The sequence below is a fragment of the Toxotes jaculatrix genome, chromosome 8 (assembly GCF_017976425.1).
Source record: "Toxotes jaculatrix isolate fToxJac2 chromosome 8, fToxJac2.pri, whole genome shotgun sequence".
Lineage (NCBI taxonomy): Eukaryota > Metazoa > Chordata > Actinopteri > Toxotidae > Toxotes > Toxotes jaculatrix.
This window is the reverse complement of record NC_054401.1, coordinates 19,206,753-19,229,804: the sequence shown is the minus strand read 5'-3', so window position 1 is coordinate 19,229,804 and position 23,052 is coordinate 19,206,753. Positions and strand designations below refer to the sequence as shown.

General features: G+C 39.8%; 1 protein-coding gene across 1 annotated transcript in view; it reads left to right on the top strand.

Moving 5' to 3' along the window:
* The window catches only part of ulk4 (unc-51 like kinase 4), a 73,262-nt gene that overhangs the window by 12,145 nt on the left and 38,065 nt on the right, over nucleotides 1-23,052 (top strand). Inside the window, exons 17-21 of the mRNA XM_041044775.1 lie at nucleotides 1,075-1,182; nucleotides 5,575-5,658; nucleotides 15,792-15,953; nucleotides 16,648-16,833; nucleotides 18,481-18,608. Coding sequence (XP_040900709.1) covers nucleotides 1,075-1,182; nucleotides 5,575-5,658; nucleotides 15,792-15,953; nucleotides 16,648-16,833; nucleotides 18,481-18,608 — 668 coding nt within the window. The remainder of the gene's footprint in view (nucleotides 1-1,074; nucleotides 1,183-5,574; nucleotides 5,659-15,791; nucleotides 15,954-16,647; nucleotides 16,834-18,480; nucleotides 18,609-23,052) is intronic.

Here is a 23,052-nt window from a genome sequence, read left to right as displayed (position 1 = left end):
GCTAATGCCAAGAAGCAGCCAGCCAGCAAGGCTGGCTCTGCATATACTTAACTCTGTGTGTGTGTGTGTGTGTGTCTGTGTGTATGTATTTTAGTGGTTTCCACTGAGGTTGTTGTTGCTGCTGTCCAGGTCATATCTTTTTCTTTAATGCTCTCCTTCTCTCCCTGTTTCCCCATTTTCCCCATGTTCTCATTTTTCTGTATCTGTCTTTTCTTCTTGTTCGTCCTTTTCATTCTGTTCTTTTCATTCCTCCTTCCTGTTCCTTCTCACTGTTATTATCCTTTTCTCACTGTATCCCCTCCTTTTTATTCTTTACCCTTTATGCTTTTAATCTTTCCTCTCTATAGTGTTTCTCATTTTTGGTCATAGAGAAAACATTCCATCACAATATCCTAAGGGTTGATTGAAGGCAACTGGACTTCTTGTTTGAAGCATCTCACCTGTCATCCGGTGCGATGACCTGGATGAATGAGAACTTGCACAAACATTTCAATCACAATAGTTTCACACAATAGTTTCAATTAAGATAAAATAAAATAATTTTTTATTTTCGGTTTGTCATTTTTGTGACCAGGACACTAACTGAGCATTTTACAGTGTAAATATGTACTAATAAATACTCTCTGGTGGACAAAATCTTGTATTTGGAGACACTGTTTATATCTTATATCTGCAATCAGGTAATTATGGGTGGTGATGTCCTGGTCAATGTGTTGGTCTAGCTCATGTTTATGTAGCAGAGTGTGACCAAATTTGTTTATTCTGGACTTATACAGGTACAGCCATTCCCACAAAGCAGGTGTTTTTTCAATGTACTGGGTGTCAGGGAAAACAGAAAACCTTCTACATTCCAGTGAAATCCAATACAACAAGAAATTTAAGATACTTGCTAGAAAGTTGAAGATCATTAAATGGTTGACATTAGTTTAGTTGAAATCTAAATTCTGGTATATTTTCTAGTCATAAATTCAATTTTATAGAGCCTAGTTGTCTGTCTCTTTTTCTTTAAATTTTGCAACACCAAAGAACAGAAGTGTTTGTAAAACTGTGTCTGTTTCTCTTCTCTCTTTGCAGGCTGTGTCCACATTGACAGACCTGTTGAGGGATAATCAGAGGAACAGCAAAGTAAAGCAGTTCCTGCTGCCACCACTTGGGGAGTTCCTCTACCTCATTGCATCTCAGGTACTCTGCATGTCAGAAGCCAATATCATGAGACAGATAGAAAGGGACAGAGATAGTGCAGATAATTCACTGAAAAATATTCTTTTTTTCCTGCCCTTTTTAAAGGTTATTTTCTGGTATTTTTCTTTTATTAGACAGGCAAAAACAGAGGGTGGGCTCTGACATTTGATAAAGGTTTCTGATGATGTCTGAGTTTTTTGCTACAAGTCTTTGTACGCTGGCTTATGTGAATATCCAGCTGACTAACTGGTTGGGAAATGAAACAAAAGTTTGAGAGAAATGCAGAGATGTAGAAGACCAAAAGATACCCCCTAATGCTATTGCTGTGAACATATGAATGTGCAGTCATTTTCAGTTTAAACAAAAATGACATACATCACCTCTCCACAGTTAATTTAGTATATCTGCACTTAGATATAACCACTAGAATTTTTAACTAAGCAATGTAATGCACACTAGTTTGAAGTACTGACAGAAAAATTAGACGGGTTCCAGCTAATTGTCTTGAAGATTTTTTAAACACAGGTATTATTAGAAAAACATGGGTGCTATTTGAAAAACATTGAATGTTGGTGCTTTTTACACACCAACATTCAGAACTTTGACTAGTCTCATAGCAATTGTGGCAGAAAAGGGGTGAAACTTAGTGTGTGTATCAGGTAGAGCCAATTAAAGCTGGAGCAGATAAAGACAAAAGCTATAGGGTGTTATTGGTTTTTCGTTCGGTGTGAAAGGAGCTTACTTTTTAATTAATTTTTAATTTTAATTACTTTATTGATCCCTCCTGGGGAAATTACTCTCTGCATTTTACCCACACCAAGTGAACGAAACACACACACAAGCACGTACATGCACAAGAGACGCTGGGGCAGGGGGCTGCCTAGTGAGGTGCTCGGGGATCGGTGTCTTGCTCAGGCCATGGTCGCAGAGGCAGGGGAGGCGCGTCTCTTTCACCACCGTATCCATTTTTTTTGCGCTTGGTCGAGGGATCGAACCCACTACCCTCTGATCTCAGGCCAGTCCAAAGCCACACTTTTAACTTGCTGCGCCACGGCTGCCCCTGCCCTGCTTCACTTAAGTTGACTGTACTAGAAGAAATCAGCAGTTAAAATCAGCTACGTGGGGCCTCTCAGAGACTTCTGATTTCAATCAAGCATCTTTGATGTACTGTAATCTGTAGCCTGTGGTGTGTCTGTGTCTTTAATTAAATCTCAGACAAGTACTCTCAGTGTTGCTGAGGCCCACCACCACGTACTAGACCCGTTAATGACATAATAAAAAAAAAAGGTCATTAAATTCATGGGTTGGTTCATATTATTACATGTTGTGAGCATTACAATGAATACAATGATCCACTTGCTGCTCACACTGCTAAGTGTAAACCTCAAACAATAGTAGGCTGACAAACTGTAAAGTTACTCACGACTAGTTTGCTCTGCAAATCATGTTCAAACTTTCCATTGTGTTTGCACGGTATGCACCTTACACGTATGCACCACACTAAGTAAGCCATCAGGACACTACCTAAAGATGAGTTTTTAAATGTTGAAAATAATCTTTCAGAGGAAAGTTTTTCTTTTCCCTACTCTTAAGTAATTAATGTAGAATGACTGTTTTCTTTTCAGTTAATGAGTGGAAATGAATGGAGCACAACACTGATGCCAAATGCAAGAAAGATCAAAAGACATTTCCTTATTTCTTCAGTGACAAAGAACAATCTTGATTGAAAGGAATGAAACTGAGAGCTCTGTCATTAGGTAATGGAGTTTAAATTTTCATGCTGACTAAAGTAAATTGAAAGCGAATTGACCCCCAGACCTGACAATTACAAGAGAAAGAGCGGAGCAGACCTCTTTTGACTTCATTTGAAAAGGTGATCCCAATTTATTTCTGGTTAACCTCAATCTAACCAGGCAAGTCGATTAAGTGTAAGATTTTTATTTACACGACTGATGGATAACCTTCAAAAATCAATCACCCTGCCTGATTACACTTATTACTCTCCTGAAACCATGGAAAATCTCATCAGTGTCCTGTAGAAGCTCTTAATGAATTGACTTTTCAGCCCCTGCAAGAGCTACTGTGTTTTCATTGATGCCAATGTGTTCCTAACAAATAATAACATGACAATTATCTGTTTTTTTTTACCTCCCTCAGAGATCAGGGTCAGTCAATACACTGCACTTTAAAATTGTAAATGTTTGTCAGTTACAGTAACAAAATTAAAATAGCTAGATTAAAGATTTGTATTTTTTTCTGCAGGCCATCTGTAACATATGCCACAACAATAGGTTTTCACTGTGACTAAAGTTTCAGGCTGACAAAGTGTTCTTGATCAGAGTATTTCCACAATTTAGTGAATGAGGTGTTAGGTTTAATAAAGGGTTTTATTGAGGAGTATTAGAGGATTTACTTCAATGTATTAGTGACAGCTATGAACCAGTAAATATATTTGTTCTTCAGGAGTAAAGTCAAAACAGTTTTATTGTGCTTAAAGAAAATCCAGTTCAGTCCTCTTTTTTCCTCTCGGCTAGAGAGAAACGACGATGTAACAAGAGGACTGTAACTGTAATGTTTTGCCCTTAGATCAAAAAGTCTATAGTATAATTATATACTGAAAGCTGCTCCCAGAGTGTTAACTGAAGCACAGAAGAGCTCACATTTATATATAAATATATGTATGTGTGTGTGTTTTAGTAAATAACAATGATTAGCACAACTTTTAGTACTGTGTGGGCTGGTGTGTCACACCTGTCCCCTATTTCAGTATAGACTGAAAGAGAATTTGATGTTTTTGTCAAGGAACTGATAGCTCTGCAAACCCTGTAGTTATTTGGCTTGTACTCAGTCTTTTAAGAATCACCTGGTGGACTTGGAGGTCGGCTGTCAGGTGTTTTTTTTGGTCAGTGTCAGTGTGATCAGCTACATTGCTGCTTCTGTTCTCAAGGTTAGATATAACTTACAATCCTTACAAACACAGGAAACAAAGTTTTATTGGACTTTATTGGACTGATGGTTTCAAGGTGGAAATGAAAAGTTATGAGATTACTCCCATGTGGTGGCTACGGTTGGGTATGGCGGAAAAAAATGTACATGACCTCAGAAAACACCACTGAGAATCATACTACTGAATTTCTTTGAGTCATCATTTATAGCACCATGTTGAAACCATTCATTCAATATAGTAATACACAATAATAAGTTCTCTGAGCAGTATCAGCGGTAGCTAATATCTTCATTACAACCAGTTCTAATCCTAAACACAGAATATAAACTGATATGGCCCTGATGGGTAGACCCTCCTAGTTGTTTACTATACGGAGAAACAGTTTTATTGGAATAATTTGGAATGACCCTTTAAGTATCCCCCGGTAAAATCGTCTGCTTTGCTCCTCTCCTCTTCTGCAGCGCCAGTCAATGACAACGATTAGCTATAGCCTCCAGTGCTGTCTTTATCCTCAAGGTTAGATATAGCCTAGAGCCTTGCTCAGTAGCAATGGAACAGAGCAATGTTTCTTAAAAAGATAAAAAATATTGGTTAAAATAATCTGAATTTTGTGGAATGTAATGAGAGTGCTGATATGGTATGTATATATAGAGTGTTTTGTTAGAAAAAAAGTACACATATTCATCATGAGCACATGAATAATTGAAGTCAAAAATCATTTGAGACATTTCTCAAACAAAAACCAAATGGAATGTTATAATTTTCTTTTTTTGTTTTTCTCAGTTTCATATAATTGGAAATTAAATATCTTTTGGTTTTAAACTGTTGGTTAGACAAAACAGGCTGTTTAAAGACATTGCCTAGGTTTCTAGGAAATTGTGATGGACAATTTTTCATTATTTTCAGATTAGCTTCATCTTGGAGTCATAAAATTAATGGATTATTTGTTTAAGTAGTTGAGAGATTAATTGATGATGAAAATATTTGTTTGCATATCTGTGAACTTTAATTTAACTTCCACAAGTATGGTGAGAGTTTTAAGTCTTTTTCTACCTCTTTTATAAAACTGAGAGTGAGATGTTTGAGAACACAAACAACTAAAATTAAAGAAAAATATATGTATAATACTCACACATAGTATGTTTCTAACTAAAATCAATATTTTGATTAAAAAAATCAGCTGAATTTACATAGTTATGAAACCATGTTGCAGAGACATGGTAACCAAGTAATCAAGATGTCACGGCTCCTCTTGCTCCCATCTCCCCTCCCCGGCTTAGCCCTTTCTTGCCCTTTTCCTCACTCCTCTCCACTTGCATCTTCTCCACTTTCTCTCTCTGCCTTTCTCTCACTCCCACTCTACTCCTCCAATGCCCCCCCCCCCCCATACCCCCTCCTCTCTCCTCTCACCCTTTCTCCCTGTCTTTTCTATGCCTCTCTATCAGGAAGAGAAGAGAGGCTCCCCAGAGGGACTGTGGTTCGTTCCCGCTGCCGCCTACACTGGCTTAATGAGGAGCCTGCGGGAAGGGGTGAGTGTCTCTGTGTATGTCTGCGTGTGTCTGTTTTTGTGTCTGTGCCTGTATAGCTGTGACTAAGTCTCTCTCACTGTGTGTGCCTGCGAGTGTGTGTGTGTGTGTGTGTGTGCGCGCAAGTGTGTGGCAGGGGATCCCTGTGAACAGTAATGATGAGGCAGCTGTGGGAGCCTAAAGCGTTGTTTGCCAGCTGCAAGTCAAGGGCATGCAGAGCAGTCACACACACATGCGCGCACACACACTCTTACCTGCATCAAACACAACCCTTTACTGCTCAGCAGCCTGACCTCAGCAGCAATTAGGACCTCCAGACACACACATACAGTGGTTGGAGCAGAAGCACAAGCAGAAATATACATAGCTCTTTTCTTTTTGCTTGCTTTCTTTTTTGCTTTCTTTCTTTTTTCTCCTCTCTGTCTCATCTCTCCTTCTATTTAATTATGCTTCCCCTCATATATTAGTCTGTCACAAGAAAGTAAAGCTGTGTCCTAAAACGCGTTAAGAAATAAACAGGCAGTATATCAATGCTGGCATCACTGTACTGACGATGAGAGACTGGCCTGGTCGTATTTTGGTTTGGATCCCATGCCTCTTATCTTCAGCAATAAGATCCTCTGTTTCTTTTCTTAATTTGCTGTAGACATGGTAATTGGAAGAAAAGTGGGGTTTTACATTTTCTCTACTTGTTTAAGTTTTGCTTTACTATGTCTGCATCAAAGCATGCACATCTAACCGCTTCCATATCACATCATAATATAGTGTTCCTGTACTGTACTGTTCTTACATGGTGGGCCATTGCTTCTGAATGAACAATATTTTGGTGGGTTGTGAGGCTGATACAGTGGACAGGCAGAGGGAGGGAAGGAGATGGATGGATGTTGTTTTGTCTCTCAGAGGTAGAAGGGGTCTTACTGTGGTGGCCCACTATAGCAGAATGAATATAGATGAAACTCTGGTCTGCACAGTTGTCAGCTAGTACCTACTGTTGCTTCATTACCAGTGGGAGTGTAGTGGGGGTGGGGGGGGGGGATGGGGGGGTAGATGAACAGAGGAGGGGTGCATGTGACAGGAGCAGGGAGAGGGGTTGAGGGGAGGAGAGAGAAGGTTGACTTATTTATCATTATTGAGCTGTGAGAGTATGCTGATGGAAACACACACACACACACACCAGCCTTAGGGACCAGACGCTCATCCTCAGACCCAACCTGCCTCCCTCTTTCCATTTCTTTCTCACCCTCCTCTCCCCTCCCTCTCTCAACCCTGTCTCTCCCTGACTGGCTGTTTTTTTTTTCCTGTGGATGCACAAGTATACTTGGTATTATTATTACAGAGCTGTCTAAATAGCCTAACTTTGTCTCATGGGCATTACATTCCTTGCGTTAACAAGGTGGTCACACTGTAACATAGCTTGCTATACTTCCACAGATAGTCGTATAGTTTTACTGTTGATATATAATATCATTTCTAATGCACAAATGCCATATATTTGTGCAACATTTCAGGAATGCAGAGTAACTGCAAGTCAGTCTCAGGGTGTGCATACACCAGCATTTATAGCTATCAGTTCAATTCACTGCACTGCCATGGAACCACTGCTGTCATAGGGTTTTCCCCCAGAGATAAAGGAAATCCATACAAAGTTTTTGTGTAAAGTTGAGCTTTAATTACAGGATATCAGAGTCATCAGAATAAAGATAACCCTTTTAAGTGAGTCAGAAAAGATCTCAGACACTTCATCCTCACTTGACGTCCTTCTAGATCCTCCAGGCAGGGGATCCTCTGCCTCCACTTGCTGGTTGACTTCCAGGTCGACTCGATGCTCAGCAGCAGCGTCTTCAGCTTGTTGAGCTACATCACCATTTGTCAAGATTGTCATGTTGTCAGCTTCATCATCACTGCGCTTCTGTTCTTTGTTAATGTGCCACAGCAAAGCGTTGCCTTCATCCTCCGTTAATTATGATGAAATGCAGCCAGACAATCATTCCAGGGTCAGGTCTCTCATTTGTGCGTTAGCCACCATCACATCAAGCAAGGTTTTATGTGATGAGCGGTGATCTGTAGATACTGATGGATTGTAAAATTCCACAAGTAATAAGTATAAAATTGGAACAGCAGGTGTAATTATTTTCTAACCATGAGTTGCAATGTTAATGAGATTTAGATCACTCCTAGCTTACAACATAATGAGAGCAAATGCTTAATATGACTTATTATTATTATTATTATTATTATTATATTATTATTAATACAGATTGAACATCTTGTTTCAGATGAAATGACTGGGTGAAAGTTTCATTTTACACGTTTTTACACTAATTTAGAAGTTATTGCATGACATGTCTGCTGATCTGATGGAGGTACAGACATGACAGAACCAGTGGGAAGAGTGTACAGGAGGGACTCAAACTGTGATCTACTTGGATAGTCCAGCCATGGGTTATGCATGGGAGTTAGTTTAACATCTGGTCAAGAAGACAGCACAGATAGAGTTGCTCATCCCTGACAGCAAGGAGAGAGAGAGAGAGAGAGAGAGAGAGAGAGAGAGAGAGAGAGAGAGAGAGAGAGAGATGTCTAGAAGGCTGCTTGTGTGAGTATTAACAGTGCCACTCTTAAACTGGTAATTTTAGCTCATTTTTCTTGCATAGTGAATGAATAAATGGTACCAGCATTTCAATAAACCTACTTAATAGTATGGTACAGTGCTAAATAACCACTTGGACCAAACCAGATGTTTTTTAAACTCTAAATATTAATTCTGTTTTTTAAGATGTATTTAAAATGGGTTGTGATGTTCACTAAAAGCATGTTTGTACAAGCTAGTTAATATCTAATGACATTAAAGTCTGTTTAATCTAAATTGTAGTTCTCATTAGAAAATTCCTTATATTCAGACTGCCATGTCACCCATATAACATAAATTTGCCATATTGAACCAGAAATTAGGCTGTGCCAGTCCACCTTAGCTCAAAAGTAGGTGACAGCTTGTATGCATACAGCAAACCATCAGTATTCACTGTTTAGAGACATTTTACCATCTCCACACATTTTAATTTGCAAACCTAATTTCAAAACATTGTTTTTAGTACTCGCAGGAAGTGACAGAGAGAAGTGTTTTTCTGGTGTACTGTGAAATACCTACCTCTGTAAGGAGCATTTTTCCTGCTTTGAGTTGGCTAGTTCGAAGACATGTTTTAGAAGATGATGCTGCTGGAGTGGAGCTATAGATAATGAGCAAGAATGAAACATGAAATTTGTTTGTAAAGGGGTTGTAGGTAGAGAGAGGAATGGGCAAAAAGGGGGGAAAGAGAGCAGGTATGGGGAGAAAATGTAGATGAGACAAGCTTTGACAGAGTATTTACTCAGTGAGAGAAGCTTACAGAGAGAGAAAGTTGGAGAAAGTGCAGCCGGGACAGAGAGTAGATATCATTAAGTGACAAGGACGCAAAGATAAATATGTTGTGGTTAATCTATCTAGAACAAGATTTTATTCTATGTTATGCTGTTTTCGCTCATCTTCACATCTACCAAATCTGATCATAATTTGTCAATAAATGTATGTTACAATTATGCTCAGTTCATCATGCACATTTGGTTGATTTTTAGATTGTTTTTGGGTGAAATCATCTGCTTGCTGCCTGAAAAACCAAAACAATGAAGTAAAAGGAGCCAAAGCACTACATACAGCTGAGGGGCACTGCAGACTTCACTTTACACATGTTGATTGTATCCATTGTTGATTTAAAAATACAAATTAATTCAGCATTACATAAAAATATATTTAAGCTTACTAGCCCTCCAAAGATCAGTCCAATGTTGGATGGTGCCATTTACGATTCAGAAAGACCGGTTGTCTCTGTTGGGTTTCACTTGACCATGAGTTGAAAACTAAGTATTTGTTAACTCCTACACATTGTAAGGGATGTGAAGATGGGATCAGTTTGTTGTGGCCTTACTGTATGCCAAGACAGTTCTGCAGTTTCCAACACACTGGATGTTTGAAACTATGCTTACCATATCACCACAGACCTTTTTATAACCTGATATTGCCTGATTTGATAAGTGACCAGTTGCATCCTTATTATCATTATTGTTTTATTGCATCAGTGGTCTATCCAATACTTTGTGATGCATTTTTTTGTAGTGTTGTTTGGACAAGAACATTGTCTACCAAATGTGCTAAATGTAAATCCAGTGCCACATACTCTTTATTGCATGACAGCTCTGAGATACAGTGCCAAGACCCTGTCTAATGTGCTCCAGGCAGTGTGGTTTTGATGCGTTTTCTGACCCGCCAGATCACCCCAGCCCCCTCTGCTGCTGTTGGGAGTTTTCCTGATTTACAAGTGAAGCACTGGAGAAAGGGATAGAGATCATTGTACAAGAAGAGGGGTCGGCTGAGGGGGGGTTTGCAGAGCCAAAAGACACCATGGCGTTTTTACCAGTGGATAGAGGGATAGTAGGGGGAGATGGCAGGGAGTGACAGAGAGGAGGAGAGACAAGGAACAGTGTAGTGGGAGAATGGGGGGAGATGGCAGGGAGTCAGAGAGAGAGAGAGAGAGAGAGAGAGAGAGTGTTGTACTTGGAGAAGGGGAGTGGATGGCATGGAGTGAAAGACAGGTTTCCAGGCCAGATTTGAGCTGCAGGAAATTATTTATGAGCATGAACAAGATGATGCTTCTGCTGCCTATGAAGAAAAATCTGTGTGTGTGTGTGTCTGTGTGTGTGCATGCACGCAGCAGAAATGGGGTGTGAACAGTATTACAGTGATAGAAGCCAAGGGGCAGAAGGCAGAAATCACCACGCACACACACACACACGCACATAGACACATGCATACACACACACACACACACACACAGCAGTGGTGATCCTATTAATGATTTATCACTGTCTTCCACAAAGGAAAGGAGAACAGAGGGGGACTTTCTAAGTCAGTCACGGGTCCTACCCTTGTGTCTCTAACATAGGATGTGACCACTCCATGTGCATGCAGTCACACACACACAGTCTGAGTGCAAGCCATTGTGTAATATAATAATGTATTATGTTGTATTGATTAGCACATTTTTTGAAAAATGAGTGCCTCTGTCCTTCACTCAGAAAAAGAAGTGACAGAAGATGACTAATGTCCACCAGCCTGTCAGATTGTCCTTCTGTACTGTATTGTCTATCTTTGCCTACCTGTATCTCTGTTTCTTTCTTTCTTCTGTGTTTTCATGTTTTGTCTGCTAGTTTGACTGTTAGTTTTCATGTGATTGTCCATTTGTCTGTCTGCTGGTCTGTCTTATTTCCCCTGTGACCTTCAGCACCTCTACTTGTTGCTCTTTTCTGCTGTTTTGTCCATGTCTTTTCCTCTTTCTTCGAGCCTCGCTGTCTGTCTGCTGGCCTGTTAATCAGACAGTCTGTCTCTGTCTTTGAGTGTTGTTATTAGTGGTGATAGATGTGCTGTGTGAGGCTGATAGGTGGTGTCTGTTTCTGCCATAGGGGCTCTTTCAAAACCAGGTGCGCTGGCTTCTAAAGAACTTTAATTACACAGGAAAACCACATCAGACATGTGAACGCAGACACTTGTACACACACACGGTAACACACAAATCCTGTGTCAGTTCATGTGATGTATATCTCTTTCTACTTGAGACTCAGAGGCCAGGTGCAAACATGTTGGGATATAAAACTAATCTATTGATCAACACTCGAAGATAGGATTTTATTGTTCCATATCTGCCTAGCCCTTAACTCTTTTCATCTGAAAACAAAGGTTTTTCCAACTTTTTTTTAGCCGGGGGGTTCAAAGTTGCGTAAATCTTATCTGTCAGCCCTGAGCTCAAGAGTAAGGGAGATTTCTAATTTAACACAGTTGCTAGTAAGCCAGTTAGTCCGGTTGAAACCTGACGAAAAAGATGGAAATCCTGTTTAAACTACAGATACATCAGTAGGATAAAATAAGGGAACTACATGTTTTTTAGCAGTTGCCAAATTCAAATCCAGGAAATCTGAAACTGAAGAATGCATGTTTTAGATGGTGGTAAATTATTCTGAGCACAGAAGCTCAGAAATCATGGTTGGATATTTGAAGATGTACTATATGAGAGTGTGTGTGCCATCTAATTAGATCTGCCAATGACACCTCTTGAAAGCTGAACTTTGCACTCTAAATCTACCAAATGTTACTGATTCAATGTACTGATTAAAAAAAACAAAACAAAAAACAACAAAAAAAAAAACAAAACGATATCCATGCCAATCATCCAGGAGGAAATACAGAGTAGGAGAAGCAGTTGAGTCGGAGAAGTGTTTCAGATATTCGGCATTAAGATATGGATTGTCCAAATATTTTCTGCAGCACAATATCTGGATGTCCTAATTTTTTTTTTTTTTTTTTTCATGTTCACAGTACACTGCAATACCTATTGAGATGTCATTATCTTCTGAGGTCACAGATTCTAACCTTTTTTTCTCAACATTTTTTATGTTTGTTTTTTATTTCTACAGTTACTCTTACTGTTAATTTCATAATAATTGTTTCAGTAACCTCCCCATGCCCCTCACACTGGGGGAAACACTAGACAAGATGCTAAGATGCTATTTTTGCTGTCAACAAACTAGAAGAGCAGTTTGAAATCACTGTGGGAGCTCCGGAGAGTGAGTCTTGTCAAGAGAAGGCATAAGGAGACTTGGTGCAGTGCAGTCACTCCAGTTAGCCGTACCACATTTTCTCAGCGTAATGACTTTGTTGATCTCCTGATTTTTCCTCTAGTGCGTACATGATGTTGGCATTCTTGGTTTTGAGTGAAATGTCTTGACAGATATTGGATGGATTGCCATGATTTTTTTTTTTTCAATTTATTGCTGGCAGCAACAGTAGAAAGAGACAAGGAAGACAGAGAGGAGAGAGAGGGGGGATGGCATGCAGCAGAGAGCATGATTTCCTCACCAACTAAATACCTGCAAACTACTTGTTTTCCCATCAGCCTCAGCTCTACTTTATGTTCAGCGTGAATGGCGTAATAGACTTTTCTGTGACAGACATTTTGTTTTGTCATAGCAGGAAAAACACAGGCGAGGCAAAGTTTGTTAGTGATGGCTCAGGTCTATTAAGTGTCTCTAAAGCATGTCAGTCAGCCAGCATGTACAATATCATGACCCTGGATCCAAATAACCCATTGGTGGACGTGTCTCACAGTGTGGGACAGTTGTTGGAGTGATGACCACAGATTTTACCAAGTTTCTCCCACGACTAAAGGGGCCTTTAGTTTTGCTCTAAAACTATTTGCTTTACAATCACGTCAATATATTTATGTACAGTGGAGAGAGAGAGGAGGCGAGGACAACATGCAACAAAACATTCCTAATGTTTAAAACTGGAATATTTTGTTGAATACAGATCTCAGCTCCTAAGAAGCTGTGGTATTGTGAGAAAAGAAAATGACTGTCATTTTTTAATTTCACTGGTGTCATGTAAAATTACAGACTTGTTGTCACTTGAAAAAGAAGTCTTAGATGACCTTGTAGACAAAGTATTGGGAAAACCACTGCAGAAATTTATTTCACTTTTATTTCTTTAAAGTTGACTTTCTGGAGATGTGAGGTTTAAGTAGGACACTTAGTATAATATAATGAGTATGTTTCTCAGATGAACTTGTTTCTCCCACTAGGAGAAATTATAATGAGAATAACTTGCTCTTTCCTCTCTCTTGCATTTCTCTCTCTGCATTATAATGATGGAGTTTCTTGCATGAGCTACTTGTTTCTCACCACATGTAAGGGTATCTCTCTCATTCTCTCTCTCTCTCTCTCTCTCTCTCTTTCTTTCAGTCTCCCCCCCTCTCTCTTTCTCTGTGTAGTTCCTGGCAGGGCTACAGTCTATTAAACACACAGACAGTGGGTGCTCCCCCGTGGGCTCATTAGTGAACTGGCCCGCACAGCCTGGGGAATGCAGGAACAGACCACTCTACTGGTTCCCAGAGGGGTGCCAGAGGATTCATTATGTTGTCGTGATATGTACTCTCTTCTTGTTGAATACACAATGTGATGTCCTATATTGGATTAATAGGTATGTTATTTAAGCTATCAGTTATGATTAGAGTTCCCATGTGGTTGAAAAGGATGTGCCTCTAATTTCTGTAAAATGTTAAATAACTGTGGATCACAGCCTGACCATTGATGCATTGCTAATGTCAGAATCAAGTTTTTTCTCAGTTCTAAAACATTCATTTTGTTCTGGACACATTTTCAAAAGTGATACAAAAATGATTTTTAAAAAACAACATAGTGTTTAGCACCTGAACCGACAGTCAGCTCTTTCTGACGTCTAGCAGCAACAATGTAGTTAGTTTGAATTGATGGCTGTTATAGTAGGTGCTTATGGTTCCTAAATTTTCAAGGCAGAGTGTATCTAATTATCATCTATGGAAACTTTTCAGACCATTGCTGCAGCCTAATCACATAATGCGCATCTGCTGTCCAACCTTATTCTGCATTACACTGCAGGAGTGTTCGAGCTCCTGAGGAGGGAGAATAACACAAAAGAGAAGCAGTGTGTTTAGCCAACTGTGACTGTTTGAAACATACCGAGCACACAGATAGACAGCAGAAAAATATATTACGCTTCTTGAGTGATTAGAGATGTTTCTGCTGCAAAACCTTGGTACCATTTGGGTCCATTGTAGGTGACATGAGTTTAATGTGACCACAGCTGAAGTTGTTTTTGAGGGAACTTTAGATTAAGCAAGGTGGACCAGACGTCCCTCTCCCCAGCAACATTTTCCAGCTCCTCTTGGGAGAGGGGTTGGGGGGGTTTGGTGGCAGGAGGAGCTTTTCAGAATTACCATGATAAATTGCCACAGGGAAATTAATGTCTGAGCTGTTATTATGAACCCTCACCACAAAATGTAGTTAACTCTGTTTTATGAATAGGCTCCATTGTATCTCATATCTAGGGAGAGTAGTGTCTAAGTGATGTAACACAGTGAAACACAACAATAACCTGACAGAAGCAATCACTTCTGTTCCACTTCCTGTCTTTCTCCACAATGATTTTCCTGGAAAAACTCATTTCCTCCGCCACAGAGATTTCATTAGTCTGGCCCCATTGTCTGAACACAAACAACTATTCTCTACTCAGGCAAAGGTGTGTCGGCACATACAGTATACACATAATCATACTCACACAAACACTTGCACACTAACTCATATATGCTCACACGTGCACACACACAACCTCTTTCTCCTTTTTGTGTTGGGGTGATGTTGAGAGCTAATCTAATTGCCAGTTTGTGATTGCGTTAGTTCTTTGTTCAGTACTTCCTTTTGCTGTACGACATTTTTCAGTAATTGAGTTCTGAGTTTGTAATTTAACAATGAACCAGAGGATACGTTGTACAATGCAATTACAGAATGCGGGGAAAAAAATTTTTTTTTAGACACAAAGCACTATGATATGCTCTGGTATTAGGATGCACGTACACATTTACACAGCAGTATGAAAGCGTATCTTTTCATATATTAGTACGAATAGAAGACACCCACCACTTGGCTGTAAGTATTTGCACTGCCCCAGTGGTTGCACCCTAGAGGCTTTTCAGCACATGCTGTATTTCAGCTGTATGTTCTTTCTGTCTGCATTGTGTCTATGCATGTATCTCAGTGTTTCTGTTTGTTAATCTCTGTCTTGTCCATTCGTATCATTGGGATCGATGTTATGATGTTGGTGCTGAAGACTTTGGATTCCAGCTGCAAGGTTTTTGACGAACACACAGATCTCACATCCTTTTGCAGAATGGTTCTTAAATTGACTCTAAAAGGAAACTAGTTAATCAATTTTCAAATTTTATAGGCAAAAGTTGTGAGAATTTGTAGGCCCGCGTCTTGTGGCATAATTCTATTATTCTAATGGATTATACCATTACTTTATTCATCTTTATGATTGACTGTGGTGAAACACTACAAGTGGTTCATTTACTGTGGTAAGAGATGCTCCTCATTGTCTGTTGGTGAGAAGTTTCTTTTGGGTTTGTCAATGCCCAAGTTCATAATTTCACTAAATAATATGTACTTGTTAATATTACTTGTGGTCAATGTACCATAGTAAATATAAATTACTCAAGGGTGTTTGTGTGTCTGTCTTACAGGATGATTCCATAGTCCATCACATGGCTGCAAAATCCATAGAGAACATTTCCACCACTCTTTCTGGATGCTCCCACCACCTGGTAACAGCAGAGATAGGCTCCGCCCTGTGGTACCTGTTCACTCACTCCACTGTGGAGGCTGTCAGAGTCACTGCCATCTCCGTAAGTTAACAAACATGAAAACACACACTTAAATGCACAGTCAAGTTTGCGTGACTGTGTTACAGATGCATATGCAAACACTGCTATCTCTTCAGGTTCTACAAACACAAATGCCCACACACACATAGACACACACATAGACAACCAAACTGTTAACTCAAAAGTAGTAGATACTGAACATGCAAGCTGTTTTCACAAAAAATTTAAACTTAATAAAAGCAGGAAAAGATACTTGGTTGCTTGAACTTGCTTGTATTTTGTAACTGCTGATGAAAAATAATAAGCAACCTCCGATAATGGAAATGAATGACTTCCTAATACTAAATGACAACCTGTTTCAAATCTGGCAACTTGGCTTTACCCACCAAATATTTAAATGGGCTACACGTACATTTTATTAGCTCAGCGTTCATGCAGAATTTGATATCCTGAATCCCCCACTGTCAGACTGTGAATCACATTAACTTCTTTGTTAATGGTGCAGTGGGTAGAATTACAAATTCATTTGTAGGTTATCCGTTGCTCCGTTTTAGGCACCTTTGGGAACTTGCTTCTTTTTTTAAGCTACTAACAGCTTAACATCAGCAACATCAAGTGCAACATGATGTTACAAGGGAATGGAAACACACAAGTTATAATTGACATACATTACCTATGTGTGCATGTGTTTGTCTGTCTCTGTCTATGTCTCCAGTCTCTTTCTAGGCTAACCCGGGTGGTCCCAGCAGTCTTCTTGGGAGTGATTGACACATGTGGCCCTGCGGCAATCTTGGAGGGTGTGGGTGGAGCAGGGGCCAGGGTCCAGCAGCACCTGCTCACTGCTATGGCCTCTGCGTTAGTCACGTCACGCATCCAAATACACCGCGTCACACAGGCCAGGGTATGTGTATGCTTTCTTTCACACTTGTAATAGTATATTGCAAAAGCACCAGATGTAAATCCACTCAAATTACATATCAGCTGGCCCAAGAATCCCACAATCAAACAACCATATTATTTTAATCTTATATTTTATTGTTAATGATTCTGAGAAATTCTACAGATTTGGTGATAACATCAGTGCGGAGCAGAGTTTGATGTTCAGAGAAGTTTACATGGGGAATATCACTAATGAGGAAGTTTTTACACAAAGACTGAGGGATGAAAACACTCCTAGATAACACCACAACATCAGGAACAAGCGAGTCTGGATTCAAACTCTCTACACCTTTACTTCATCCTCTCTCTCTCTCTCTCTCTCTCTCTCTCTCTCTCTCTCTCTCTCTCTCTCTCTCTCTCTCTCTCTCTCTCTTCCATGCAGTTCATGAACTAATGCTGAACTGTGCATGAACTAATTTGTCAGGAATTACTTATTTAATTTTTCATAAGACAGCCCATGTAGTGTGTATGTGAAGTGCTAATCTTGGTAAGGCAGAGGTGCTAAAATTGATTTGAAGGTTTTTAACTTGGAGTCTAGCTTTGGTAATTGACTCTGAACTGAATTTATTTGCATTGAGCATTTCCAATTTAAAACCAGAATACAAACTTAGTACTTCAACTCTACTCTAATTATACACTGATATGCATTCACCCCCCACCATCCCCCTCTCTCCTCTGGCACAAAGACAGACAGTCCAAGAGTTTGTTTACACAGAACTCTGTCTATTCGTGTGTGTGTGTGTTTGTGTGTGTGCGCGCATGCATGTGAGAGACTGTGTGTGTGTATGTGTGTCCGCGCATGCACACACACTAATTTGTAGAGTGTGTCAGTATCTGGGCTAATTGGCTGAATGAAAGCGGTGCAGTCTTCTACTTCAGCAAAGCATTGTGGGTAGTGGGGAGGGACTTATCAGCCAGGCACACACTACGGGGCTTTGAAATTAATTAACTTGGTGTGTTGCCCCATAAACACACATGTATGCACATTCCCTCACATTAATTCTCACACTCTCACACACAGACATACACACAGTCAGTAGTGTGTGGTGTTGGTGATAATGATAATAGTAATGAATGTTGGCCAGTCAAAATTTTTTCCAACCACTTACTGCTGCTGAGTTTATGCTGAGTGAATGGATGTCTGAAGTAGCTGTAGGCACACAAGTTTGTGTGTGTGTGTGCATGTGTGTGATAATGTAGAGTCTGAGCTGATTAAGTTTTTAGTCTGGTAGTTTGACGCATTTTCATAAAATGAAATGTTTTTTTCTTCACCTTGGGGAAAATGTTACATTGAATTATTTTTTATTTCTATGCATACATTATTTGGATGCAGTACAGTAAAATCTTCTTATAGGATAAACTCAGAGTATAGCACTGCGTACAATGTGAAAACATTTTTCTCTTCATACTCAATCAACCTACTTCGTTGGAATTTTACTTCGAAAACATTTAGATGTGACTTTGCAGTGTTAATAATAAAGTGTGATCCACATTGCTGACTTGTATTTGAATTGCAAAGTGTAGTGTCTTGGACTTTACACGAGCAGAAACATGCACAACCAGTCTCAGGAAGACTTTCACTTTATTCATGTGGGTTTGTGTCTTGTAGGATTTGGTGCTGAAGGTGCTGCGCTGTCTAGAGAGTCCATCCACAGTGACAAGAGCCAAAACATTCCTACTACTGCTGCTGCTAATACAGGACAACTCACACACACTGCTTTACTGCTGTCAACACAGGTAAATACACACTCACTCACACCCACACACACGGACACACAGGCATTCACTCACACATAGAGACACCTAAAAGTCTGTAACACGTATTTGAAACATGTTTTGCCCCCAGCTAGATTATTATTATGTGGATTTGTTTTATTTGGCTAACTGAGTATCAGCTAGAAAGTAGCTCACGTTTGGTCACTTACTATGACCAAGTATGTTTGTATGAAAATTGACTGAATCTCACGTCTCAGCTGCTTGAGGTTGATGTGTCTGCTTAACTGTTATCTTACCACATAGCCCAGCGCACCCTCCTACTGACTGACTGTACTGAGATTTGGACCAGTGAAGCTTACTCATAACTCCACTCAGTCTGTCAGACCACTGGCTAATTAGTTTCTCTGGAATGTAGTTGCCCGGGTTCAACTGTCAGAGAACAAACAAATAGCATTTGTGAATTCCATTTCAGGGTGGGATTCCCCTTTAATTATTTAGCTGTAGCTTTCAGTGTGTGTTCTCTGATCCAGCTTACTCGCACTAAAATTAAATTCCCTCTTCAGTACACGGAGTGGTGGGCCAAATCCAAAATTGTGCTCCAAGTTTTTGTTTTTGTGAAATTGTTTATTTTAAAGAAATTGGCATTTGTACCATCTACCACAACAACTAATCTGCATAGTTAAGCTGGTCCATATTATACATTATCTACTTCCAGCCAAGGAGTCCTGTTGGTCCAGTTATTCCAGGTGGCTAGCTATGATTAATTGATTCCTCGGGAGGGGAGATGACACACTTCATAAGTTTCACTCAGCATAAGACTATTTTTTTGGCTGGACTGCGGCAGCAGGGGCCAGAAATATAAACGCGAATGTCTGTCGCTGACTGACTGACTGGCTGAGTGATGAAGTTACACCACTGGTTGGCTGACCAAGTGTTTGAGTTTCCCCATTGGTCTTTCTAAATGAACTGGTGCTAGGTCTGCTATTATGTCATCAGGTGGCATTTATGGGCAATGTGCAAGCGCAATACATTTCGAGTCTTTTTGAGCAGGCTTTAGTTACTTTCCATTGAAAACAGCTGTTTACAGTGGTTCAGTTTTTAACAGTTTTTGGTTAGATCCTCAGTTTCGCACACTGACCATACATGGTTCTTTTTGTAAGCTTTTTAATGGTATGTGTAATGAATGCTCAAGGGTCCAGCAGATTCACTCTGCCCATTATGATGGGTGGGGAAATAAAATCAGTTAATCGATAAATAAAAGCAGTGCAGTTTTCCTCCTCTGCAATCCTCATGCTGCCTACCAATATTTGGTTAAACTTCTGATCATCTTTATCAGTCCGCCTGGTGAAGAGAGTTTGGAAGGCAGCTGTTCTTTCAGCACCTCAGGAGCTGCTGAAAGACAGACAGCTGGTTCTGCCTAAAGAGACGGCCAGACGGATATTGGAGTCATTGTGGATTGAAGGGACCAAACATTTCAGTACTGCTTACATACCACTCACATCTCATTTTTAATGAGCATTCACAGGTAGACTACGTCCACAGTAACTGACTAAATCTGAAAAACTGACTACTTCTGATAGTGACTTGTGTCCACACCATTTTTCAGGTTCCTTTAGAGTTGATCCGTCAGCTGTACACACAGCCGATCATGTCTGACCAGGCTTATGTCATTGTTTTCCAAAAGCGCTGTTTCCTCCTGTCCACAACGAAATGCAAGACCGCCATTTTCAGAAAGAAATAGCATAATTTTCACATTTAAACAACTTAGTTTGGATATGTTATACAACAAACTGAGTTAAAGATTTATTAGATTATTAAACCAACAAATTTGGCCATACATGCCAGTTGCAGAGTGATTTATCTTGAAGCAAATAAATCACATGCAATGTTATTTAACGCAAACTGGCCTTAGGAGGGAGATTTCCTTCATAAAAATGCTGCCTGGGGTTGTTGGCAAAGCAGTTGTACTCTTAGTAACCTTTGCGTTAAGTAGCACAGCAGCCGTGGGAATGATAATAAAAATGTATGTACCCTGGACATTCAGTTTGTGCTGCTTCATGTTCTAACTTTACTGGAACTTCAAATCATTCATCAAAGCTGGCTGTCCTGTGTTTCACCCCATTCTAACTTGAAATACAGTTGTGAATGTGCATTGCTCTTATGATCAGATGCATATGCATGATATATGTATACACCCAGTTCCCCCGGTAATTTATGACCAGTTGGTATTTCTTTTTGAAAAAGATGCCCTAGATTACTGACATATGGATCCTTGAACTGTCTCTCTCCTTGTCTCTTCATCATCTCTCTCCTCATCCCTTTTTTTCCATCTTTTTTTCGCCCCCACAGTTTCTCTTTTTTTTTTTTTTTGAAGTGCTTCTCTCTTACCCTCTTTCTCTCTCAGACTCTTCTCTGATTTCTCCGCTATGGCTGTTTCACATTTTACACATGTGAACAGCCAGATTAACTTTTCCATAAAAGAGTAAGGGTAAGGTTATTTGGAGTGGGGTTTGATGGTATATATTATTTATAATTGTTTTTACTTGCCAAAATAAACTGAAATCTGAATACACCACTTTATTACCTTTGACTCAAACAGCCACAAAACTGCAGCTGCTGAGGAGCTTGCTCAGTTCAGCACCAGTGTAGTTTGATATTTTGCCAAGTAGTTATTAAATGTATTAATGGTTTTACACAATGTTCCACAAAAAAATGTAGATTATAAGCTGTTCCCAATTCCATAATAAATAACAATTCTAATTGGGGTTTGAGTATGTAGTGTATTCATACTTAAAGTCTGACAAAAGGATGTATCCTTGAAGATGTCATTATGCATGATAAATATAATACATTCACTTGCTCTGTGAATGTGGTGTTGACGGACACTTATGTGGCACAATTCAAAATACAAAGGAAATAAAGACCAAGTCTCAGCTAGAAATAATTAAAACGAATTGATTGTGAGGATTTGAGTTAGTTGCGTGGTCAGGAATATCTTGGTAAACAAAAAAGACAATTTTCCACACTGGTGGACAATAAAGTTATATTCTACTCTAAAATGAAGTATCTTTGGGAAGACATTTTTTCCAAATTTGCAGTTTGGCTGTTTATCTATCAGCACATATATTTCCTTTTAGTACAACATATTAGAGTGCATTACTTCCAGTTACTCCAACTGCCTAAACATGATCCCATAAAGAATAATACATTCTGCATATGTAGTATATGGAACTGGGACACATAAATAGTCTGTGGCAGGAAATGGAAATGAAGCAGCAAGATTACCTCATTTAGGATCTATTTGATTGGACCGTTCTCCCTGAGAGGCAGCGGAATGCCAGAGCATCATATCCTGGATCTTAGAATAATTGTGCTCTCTTATATTTAGGCATAAGAATAAAATTCCTGGAAGTCTGAACACAACCTTCTTTTACATATGGCCCTAAAATAGAATTAAGATGTTTTCATTTCTCACCTCCTCTTCAACTCTTTTCCTCTGTCTACCTCTTCTTCCTCTGTCTTTCACTCTCTCTCTCTCTCTCACACACACACACACACACACACACACACACACACACACACACACACACACACACACACACACACACACACACACACACACACACAGTTTCTTTCTGTCTCTCTCCTCTCACTTGCTCTCACTCTGTTCCCTGTGTTAGAGCTGTCAGAGTTGACCTGCCTGTCTCTCTCCCACCGAGCACTCTGCATGATTCAACCACACACACAGACACATACATCTTTCCCTCAGTCCTGCTCTCACCCAGGCACGTTGTGTTTAATTAGCTCAGTGGTGTGAAAATGTGTGTGTGTGTGTGCGTGTGTGTGTGTGTGTGCGCATGCATGCGTGCGTGTGAGTTTGTGTATGAGATAAACTAGTGCAGGCCTCGCTGAAGAAGTGTCTGGATTGCCATTGGGAGTGGAGAGTGAGATGGCTTTCAACAGACACAGTCTCACACACACACACACACACACGCACAGCAGGCCACTTGTAGGTCAGATGTGTGTGAGTACTTTGTGAGTCTCCCACAGTGACTGACAGAGAGGTGGCAAGTTTGTCTCTCTTTATTTAGCGATCTGGAAAAATGGCTGCAAGACGAACAGAGGAACACACAGGCAGAAGTCTAGCAGGGAGACGAATAGGTGGACAGACAGGAAGCAGGCATACAGCTGGGCAGGGAATTAGAAATGCTGACTTTGGTGCTGTTGAGGATAAATTATATCTTCAACCAAATGTAAACTAAAGGGTTACCCCAACACCAAATTCAACATATTGTTGAAACCTACTATCATTTTGCCATGAAATGGTGTACAGACATCCATGGTGCCTAGAGGATGAATCCTAATAGCTTTGGTGATCCTCTGACATTTCCTCTAGGTTGATTTTTTTTTTTTTTTTTTTCGGTTTTGAGTGAAATTTTTTAACAACAATCAGATGAATTGCCAT